Source organism: Zootoca vivipara, chromosome 13 (genome assembly GCF_963506605.1).
Source record: "Zootoca vivipara chromosome 13, rZooViv1.1, whole genome shotgun sequence".
NCBI classification, from domain to species: domain Eukaryota; kingdom Metazoa; phylum Chordata; class Lepidosauria; order Squamata; family Lacertidae; genus Zootoca; species Zootoca vivipara.
Window position 1 is genome coordinate 4,486,432 of NC_083288.1, and position 9,850 is coordinate 4,496,281.

General features: G+C 44.0%; 1 protein-coding gene across 4 annotated transcripts in view; it reads right to left on the reverse strand.

The window, feature by feature from the left end:
- IKZF1 (IKAROS family zinc finger 1) overlaps window positions 1–9,138 on the reverse strand; it is an 88,402-nt gene extending 79,264 nt beyond the window's left edge. For all 4 annotated transcript variants that reach the window (XM_060282181.1, XM_060282180.1, XM_060282179.1 and 1 more), the window contains exon 1: window positions 8,971–9,138. In XM_060282181.1, the coding sequence (XP_060138164.1) occupies window positions 8,971–9,094 (124 nt within the window). In that variant the 5' untranslated portion in view covers window positions 9,095–9,138. The remainder of the gene's footprint in view (window positions 1–8,970) is intronic.
- Window positions 9,139–9,850: the final 712 nt, after the last annotated feature.

The window sequence follows — 9,850 nt, forward strand, 5'->3', positions numbered from 1 at the left end:
CTGTCTATTTGTTTTGTTCAGTTCCAAGATGTTTTAGGAGCTGTATTCATTAATTCTGACATTGCTTCCTAATTTTTCTTGGACTGTTCAAGGCATTTCAAGTGACAAAGGATTCCATCGACTTGAAATGCTGGACACATTTCTGCACCTCAGGTAGATAGGCAAAGGGATTCCGAAAATGCCTCCAATCAACATATTGTTCACCTGCTCAGCTTGTTCCAGTTTGCTTACTTGAGTACCTGACAGCCCTTGTGTGCCTGCTGACTCCAGTTTGAATCGAGTGACATACCATTAATTTCAATGGGGCAGATGAAAATGATTAATGCAGTTGCTGCTGACCTGGCGTTACACGGACAGTCCTTTTCACTGTTTCAATTTGCAACTTTCCCCCTTTCTCCATGGAGAAGGGATTTGCTGTTGATAAGGGAAGAGAAAGAAAAACTACTCTTTTTTCCACCACCACCACCACCACCCGCTTACATTAAGCTACTTAAACTTTTGCTTGCATTCCTCCTGGATCGCTTTAGCTGTTGGATGTTTCTGTTTTGAACAAAGCAAGCAGCAACCTCACTCCAGCAGCTGATTCTGCAAAGCACCCCTTCCTGTAGCCATTTCACAGGGTCTGTGCTGATGCCAGTGTTACAAAGTGCAACTCTTGCCTGCCCACCTGTGGCAGTTAAGGATTGCCTCCAGGTGACCAACAGAAGCCTTCCAATAAATGCCTTCCTTTCTCTCTGGGCTGCTGGTGTTGCCACAAATGCCTAAGGAAAGCAAGTTATAGATAGGTAGCCTAGTGAAAATAGTGTAGGTGATTGACTTTGGAGGTCACGTGTAAAAAGTGGTTATATCTGGTATGCAGGCTGAGACCCTACCTGCCCATGGTGGTGCATGCTCTAGTTATCTGTCGCTTGGACTACTGCAATGCGCTCTATGTGGGGCTACCTTTGAAGGTAACCCGGAAACTACAACTAATCCAGAATGTGGCAGCTAGACTGGTTACTGGGAGCGGCCGCCGAGACCATATAACACCAGTCTTGAAAGATCTACATTGGCTCCCAGTACGTTTCCAAGCACAATTCAAAGTGTTGGTGCTGACCTTTAAAGCCCTAAATGGCCTCGGTCCAGTATACCTGAAGGAGCGTTTCCACCCTCATCATTCTTCCCGGACACTGAGGTCCAGCTCTGAGGGCCTTCTGGCGCTTCCCTCGTTACAAGAAGCCAAGTCGCAGGGAACCAGCAGAGGGCCTTCTCGGTAGTGGCGCCCGCCTTGTGGAACGCCCTCCCATCAGATGTCAAAGAGAAAAACAGCTACCAGACTTTTAGAAGACATCTGAAGGCAGCCCTATTTAGGGAGGCTTTTAATGTTTAATAGATTACTTTATTTTATTTTTCTGTTGGAAGCCGCCCAGAGTGGCTGGGGAAACCCAGCCAGATGGGCGGGGTATAAATAAATTATTATTATTATTATTACTATCACGTGATTCCCAAATAGTGAGTCAAGAAGACCAAAATATGTGCTTGTGGGAGCTATGTGTTTCTGAACTGATATATCCAGTGTGGAGGACAACACAGCAAAAAATAAAGGGGGAAAAGGGCAAACAACCGTCCTGAGCCTTAGGTTGTCTCAGTAAAATCCTACAGAACCAGCAACACATATTGATGCAACTGTTACGCTTTTATTTGACAGCAAGTGCCATATGCCAGTTTATGGGCTTCCCAAAGCCATGTGTTTGGCTACTGTGAGGGACGGGTGCTGGACCAGAGAAGCTTTTTGTAGATAGCCACTCAGCTGGTCAACTGACCAGTCAGAGTTTCCTTCAGGCAACTAAAGAGGAAATTTCAAAAAGACTATTTTGTCCTGTGCCCTGCCCTTCTGGAAATGACACTCTCGTGCACCTCTTTCTATATATATAAATAGACACACACACTTTTTAGCTGAAGAAAAGAGTAGCACACTGAGTGAGCAAGCTGGGAACATTTATAGACCTCTTGACAAATCTTCCATAAACACAGAAGGGAAGCTCTTTTGAAGGGGATCCTTTGAAAGTACCGTCCGTTTCACAGCCAATGCTTTTACATAATATTCAGTGCAGCATGGATCCACTTGACCAAGCCAGCCACACAACATAATTTTCGTGGCACTTGTATGCATGCGATAAAAAAAGAATATTCCTATCACTCTCCCGTACTTTGGTCTTATTTCCTTTTAGCTGGCTGTGTCCCCAAAACTCTTATTGGCTCAGCACTCGTTGAACTGAATGGGCGACCAGCTAAGGCTCATCATTTGAATACATATCATCACCCAACCCATGAATGGCCTGGCTAAGGCAGATTTGGGTTACAATCTGTTCTGTATGAAAATGTCCTGGAAATACCTGTTTCCTTTTAGAACATAATGCGCACACATGCCTTGAATAGGTGGGCCACACAAGCCACAGGTCTACGTGCCTCATGTAATTAGCTCTACTCCTAGCCATTGCACTGACAATCTGTTAAAGAGGTTTTGCAGCAGGTTTACTTGTCTCAAATGTCATGAGATTCATGCTTTTATTTGCAAACTTCCACAACATTAGTGTTTGAAACCCTGGGACTGTGTGTGTGTGTGTGTGTGTGTGTGTGTGTGTGTGAGAGAGAGAGAGAGAGAGAGAGAGAGAGAGAGAGAGAGAGAGAGAGAGAGCACACTCACATATCTAGTTCATTCCCTAAATGTTCTTTTCTTATGTCCTGGGAGGAAGATGTCTCAGCACAATGAACTTCCCTCTCTGTGGGCAGAGAGAGATCTGCTTTGGAGGTCCTAATTGAAAACGTCCACTGCTGTGGGCTTTCCTAATGGTGGTAACCTGCAGGTGGTAAAGGCATCCTGAAGCATCTTGGGGGAAGCTTTGGACCCCCCCCCCCACAAATATTCCTTTTTTACCTTTACCACCTGGGGAGAGCCAACAGTGGGACAGCCAAGCCAGTGGGCCTTCCCTTGTTCCTTGGGGAGGGAGGGAGGGGGGGAACTATGTCAGCCCTGAAGCTGATGTGGATATTTTCTCTCCCATTGGAACTGGTGGGGGAGAACATTTTTTTAAAAAAGATACTGCAAGAAAAAAGGGGGGGAGGCTGGGGGAAAAGCAATTCCTCATCTATCTTCCTTTGTGACTGCTGTAAGCCTAGAAGGCCTTACGATGTGGTGGCTTCCCTGACATGGATCCGTCCCATCCTGCCACCTGACCTCCTTAGGCCTGCTCCGCAAGTCTGCAAAGAGTAAGGTTGAAATGTGATTGCAAACTGTAGCTGCTAACTTGTCATAACAAATGTTGAACTAACAAATGTTGTACTATTTAGGACTAAATTTCAGCTTGGATTTCCTGCCCTTTACCAATATGAAATAATTCTAGATGCAAACAAATGTATGGCAATATCTTGTAACCCATACTTACAATGATTGGCTTTGCAAAATATGGGGACCCAAGCCTTTTCACTTAGGATGTAAGCATACAATTTCAAATTCTGTAGTGAATAGAGTAGATATAGAATCATAGAGTTGGAAGAGACCACAAGGGCCATCCAGTCCAACCCCCTGTCAAGCAGGAAACACCACCAAAGCATTCCTGACAGATGGCTGTCAAGCCTGTGCTTAAAGACCTCCAAAGAAGTGGGAAACAAGATTCAAATCCCCACCCAGCCATCGCTTGCTGGCTAGTAACTAAAATGGTCAAATGACCTTCCAGGTTCAGAATGGACCTTCCAGGTACCATATGTGTGGGACATACAACAGGGGAAGGATGTGTCTGCCTTCCTGCATCTCGGATACATTTGCCAAACCATTGGAAACAAAATGATGGACCTTTGACATGACCTAGCATGGCTCCGCAACCTTGGTCCACACACACCCAGGTCTCTGCAAGGCTAAAATGCTATTCTAAGCTCTTTGTATTAAGGGTTGGATACCAATATAAAAAATAAATTAAATATCAGCAAAGGAAAATAAATAGCTTTTATCCCACTTACTAACATAAACAGAACTGTTAAGATACACCCCTGCTGATGAAGCGTGCAAGCCTATGCATGCCTAGGTAAAGGTAAAGGTATCCCTGACCATTAGGTCCAGTCGTGACCAACTCTAGGGTTGCGGCGCTCATCTTGCTTTACTGGCCAAGGGAGCTTCCGGGTCATGTGGCCAGCATGACTAAGCCGCTTCTGGCGAACCAGAGCAGCACATGGAAACGGTGTTTACCTTCCCGCTGTAGCGGTAACGGTACCAATTTATCTACTTGCACTTTGATGTGCTTTCGAACTGCTAGGTTGGCAGGAGCTGGGACCAAGCAATGGGAGCTCAGCCCGTTGCGGGGATTCGAACCACCGACCTTCTGATTGGCAAGCCCTAGGCTCTGTGGTTTAACCTACTATGCATGCCTATTCATAAGTAAAACTCACTTAATTCAATTGAACTTACTCCCAGGAAGGTGTATATAGGATTGCAACTAAGGTTGGCCATTTCTGCTCTAGACTACAACTGTAAATAGCTTATGTCCACCAAAATATATCTGCAGATATAGCCGAGTCTGAAGCTTGTGTTTATTTCCTTAAAATAGCCTGCTTTCAAACATTGCAAATCTAATTCTCCTATCACCACAAATTTCAAGACCATTTCTACTGGACTACAAACTATTTCAACTTTCTTAAAAGCAACAACAACCCCCCCATACCAAATTTTAATGAAAGGGGAGGGTTGGTGCACATGGGCGAAGCCAGGATTTATGTTAGGGGGGCGGGCTTCATGGGGGGGCGGGAGGCAGAACCTCAGTTTGTGAAGTATTTTTGTAGATTTACTTGAATTGGCCATGCCCATGTTGTTGCATAGCATTGCAATTTACGGTGGGTGCATCAAGCACACGCTGAAACATTCAACGCTAGTCCAATAATATGTGGCAAGTGCTCAATTATATCTTTATCCCCACTACAACTTTAGTACAGGCAATAATAAATCAACTCATTTCTAAACACATTTGCTGGGTGTGGGTGGAAAGTTCCCTCTGATTCAAAACTTGATTTGCTGTAGGGGGGGGGGGGTTCTTTTTCTTTCTTTTTCTTCTTAAAAATAGTGCTGTCTGGCAAACATCCCAATAAATCTTGGGCAACCTTTTTTCGAGATCCTCCAACAGACAGAGCTACTTATCAGGATAAAGCTGATATGTTACAACTGGTCACCCTGGTGTGAATTTGCACTTCGAATAATTCTTTAGGATTGCACACCTTAACACATTTAAATTAGTAGATTTATCAACCAGATTTAAGGGCATCCTTTCTTATTTTTCTTGTTGAATGAAAATGAAAATATTAAAGATATTTTCCACCAAAAATGAATAGTAGCTTTTACTAAATTCTAAATTCTCATATTTTCTTCTTTTTTTTAAAAAAAAGTACCTATTTTGAGGTTTCAGTAATATGAAACTGCTGCTTAAAAGTAATATGTTAAAGGCAGGTTGCTAATCAATCAACTGAACATTATTTAAACAATTGACAGATCTAAAAATGTTTAATTGTATCAATTAGAAGTTCATTTATACTGGTACGTTCAGCAACAGATAATTTTGATGCAGCAATCTTTGAACCTACATATAGGCAAAAATGCCCTGTATGACATATGGCATTGTACATTCCCAAGAAGAATTGTAGCATGATGCTTCTAATTTCAAGAGTTTGCAACTAATTCAAAACCTTAACAATATCAATTGAATCTTGAAATGTCCAAGGTTCAGTTTGAAATATTTGGAGAACTTAGCTTTGTATTAAAGTAACCAAAGTTACATCATCACTGCAAGGTACTATCTAGTCCATATTAAATGTAAACTATTTTGAGCTGGTAATCTATTTGGTATATGTTCAATTATATAACTAGAAACAGATATAAATATTAGTTCACTGTCTACAAAGAAGACAGAAATATCTGCCAGTATGTCCTTCATTTCAGATTGCAACCTCTTAAATAAATAAATTTCCGGAACTCTATTTTTACATGTATAATATTAATGCACACTATTTTGAAAGGGTAGGATCCAGTACCTGGTCCTCAAAAATGGATTGTATATTTACAGCCTATATCAGCTTAAAATAAACATTTGTGCCTACCTTGATATAAAACAAGCATGTTTCTCTTTTTGACGCGGATGCCTGGTCTTAAAAGTCTGAAGGAGCTGCAAAGTGTTTATGAGATACCGTCTAAGCTACTTAAGAAGCTTTACTCAATATGAAACAAAGTGTCCTGAGACCTCTTATTTCCTGTTGACAATTGGCTAGCTTTTCTGTTTGTTTGTTTGTTTGTTTGTTTGTTTGGTTATTATCAAATAATTATGAGGAATGAAATGGAACAAATTTACTTGCCTTGTAGAAACAACTGAGAAAATTAAATCAATCCCTCACTTCAACCTGGGTCCAGTCCTTTGCATATTTGTTCAAAAAGAAGAAACTTGTTTAATAGTGTAGCTCAAAGACCAATTGCAAAACCTTATTCCTAAACCTTCTGATCAACACTTTTTGTGCATTTTAAAGGTATCTCACAGGCTGATCTCACTTCATCCGATGAAAATCCCATTCACATCCAACTACAGCCGCCTTACTTCCAGTTCATTTCAAGGAGATACGTAGTTAAGCACATCAAACTGAACATACGTGCTTTAAAAAAATGTTCCAGTGGTCCATACAATCCAGTGCTCTTAAGCACCCTGATTAATGTCTACAATCCATTGATTTAAAATCAATGCAGCTATTTTCAGTACCTCAGTTATTCAGCCCAATCTGATGCTCACACCACACTTGATGCTCTTACTGAGTTCAGTTAAACATGCTCCAAAGTAGGAGGGCATATGATTCTTTTTTATATAAAAAAAACCACACACACACACACTGTATATCAATGAATTAAATTGTATAGATCAAATGTTTCCTGTTCATGGACCGGGAGAAAAACTTAGCCTTATAAACATTAAGAAATTGGGATAATTGGAGAAATTTAGGATATGAACTTCCTAAAATCTTGCCAAGTAAAATGCTTGTTTGGCAAGGCTTGATCTTGTGCCTTTTGGGGGGGAGCACAATCCTGTGCTGATTTACTTGTTAAGTTTTAGTGTTTTAATGAGGTTTACTCCATAGTAAGTGTGGTGTAAATGTACAGGGTTTTTTTCCACTCCTGCTGTTTTTCTAATGTTTGTCTATGGAAGTAACGGCAACAGAATATCAGCAGCCATCTTGATGACAAGTGCAGTAAATTTCTTCATTCTTCCTCTTCATTTCTACATGTAAACTTATCAGAAAAGATCTATTGCATAGAACTTTCTATGGAAACTATTTCTACAGTAGGACTACTTTTAGAAAATGACCTTCTGAACCATTTTTGGTTCTGAACCATTTTTGGTTCAGTTCATGGGCTTAAAACAATTTAAAGAATGCTAATTTCATAGCCCACACATGGCCATGTAAGTGTCACAGACTATAGCAATGAGCATTTATTTGCAAGTGGTTAATACAGCAACAATAAGGTATAAACTTTCTGGAAACCTTTTTTTAAATGCTTGTTTTTCTAATGATATTAGAGAATCTATTTACCTTTCAAAGATATTCAGGGACATGCAAACATGACTTCATTCCTTGAACTGTAACAATGAAATTTAAAGTGTGATCTAGAAGATCCAAAGTGTAATTGCCCCCCCCATGTTAATCATGAATGATAAGAAAATGTCTGCTATCTCCTAAATAAAACTTACATATCTAACCTAGTTTTCTGACAACTGTCAAACTTGTCTGCTGTTTCTTGTAAGTCTTGGATTACTTTTACAACTACTGTACTTTAACTTCAACACATAAATTTAAAGATTCCTTTAAGGTGTATATATTTAGATTCCAGTTAACATAGTCTTACTCTCTGGATGTTACGCTGGGCCACATAAGGAAACTTTTTTTTACTGGTGGGATAAACTTCCACAGCCTCAGTTACATCTGATAAAGTAGACGCTTGCCTACAAAACTCGTGCTATGGTGAAATTGTTAGCCTTTGGAGTGTCCCAAGCCTGTTCCCTCTGCTCCATGGGGCTACTGGGGCTCCCATTTGCAAACTTTGAGGGGATGCCAATGATCACGAGTCCCCGGCTTTGGATCTTTCAGTGAACATGTATGGCACTTTTTTTCTCTTTTTTACATACTTATGAAAATTAATAGAAATTATATTGGGTTCTTCCTCCCCACTTTTTCGGGGGGGGGGGTTGCCAATAATAATGAAATTCTTGTAACACCACATTTATTCATAAAACAACATTCGCGTTTTCTTCACAACAGCCCACTAACATTCAAAGCCCACCGAGTTGTTCCCCCCCCCCCAGCCTGCCACGCGCAGCTTTGCGTCGCCTCGGAGCTTCGCTTGTAGGTAATTCCTCCACACCTGAACCACTTTCAGAAACAGGGGGTCGGGGCGGGGGAGAAAAGGGGAGCAAAACCTTGTCTCCTTTGGGCAGATCACAATCGAACCCATGGACTATGAACAGATCGGTCGTTAGGCAGATAGATCTAATCACCTCTCAGACCAGAAAAACAAACTTAGCAGGCAGCTCCTGAAGTTTAGAGGCGCGAAAGTCTCTATACAAAGTTGCCCTCTGCTTTCCTTTAACTCGACAGCCAGGATCGCGCGCACTTTGCCCGCTGCCCCAGGCGCTCCGCGGCGCGCGCTCTTTCCAGCGAGGAGCTCTGGGCAGCCCGAAAAAGGGCCGGCCACGCGCTGCCCGGCGAACTTGGCGCCGCTTTTCCCGACCAGAACTTTTCTCTCCTGAAAAAGTTTGCTGCCGCGACGGACAGAAGGGAGGGAAGAGAGAGAGAGAGAACGAAACAGGGAGAGAGAGGGAAAGAGCGCAAGCGAGCGCACCCAAGGAGCTCTCCCGCAGGGGCCGGGAAGGCAGCGCGCGAGTGGCCGGGGCGCGCCGCGAGGCGAGACGGTACCTGCTCCGGGCGCGGCGGGATGTCGGCGGCTCGCGGGGCCGAGCTCTCGGTGTGGCAGCAGCGCGCCCGCAGGCAGCTCGGCTCCGTCGGCGCCCCAGCCCACTTCCGCCCGCCAAGGCAGCATCGCGGCGGCAGCGGCGCCCGGGAGCGCCCAACCTTCTCCCTCGCCGGCGGTGCCGAAAGCGCGCCGCGCTCGCCCAGCCCGTCAGCTGACGAGGAAACACAACACGCACACCCCCTGCCGCCGCCGGGCCGGGGAGGGGAGGGGCGCACCTGGGCAGAGACAACCTGGCCACGAGGAGGAGGCGCCGGCTGGCTGCCCCTCGCCCCCCCCCCCGAGCGCCAGGTTCGGCTTCTTGCTGGACGTGCGCTCTCCGCGCGCAAAGCGCCCCAGAAGAAAACACACCTGGCTGCTTTGCTGGGCAGAAACTGGGGCGGCCCTTGGGGTTCAGGCGGCAGGGCCACCTCAGATTTAGATGCCGCTTGCTCGCAGGGGAAAACCTCCAAGGGGCTTCCGTTTTATTTGTTTTTTTTTTTTTTAGAAGAACCGTAGCTAAAACATTTACAGCATGATTTAAAACATGCGGAGAGTTGAGAACCGTGACAGAGCCGACTAAAACAAAATGAAAACACCTGCAGACATCGCAAGCACCCGGGTAGGCTTCCCTGCACGAGAATGTCTGGAGCAGCTCAGAAAATAGGGGGGAGGCGCCCGCTTGCTGTCCAGAGGCAGGGAGTTTCAAAGACTCGGTGGTGCCGCACTAAAATGACGGCGTTTCTCTCGCCATCCCTCCTCATCTTGCACCCCTTATCACAGCAATCTTTACTTGGAAAGGGCTCCCTGGTCTTCAGCACAATTACACCGTGTTACTCAGAAGTG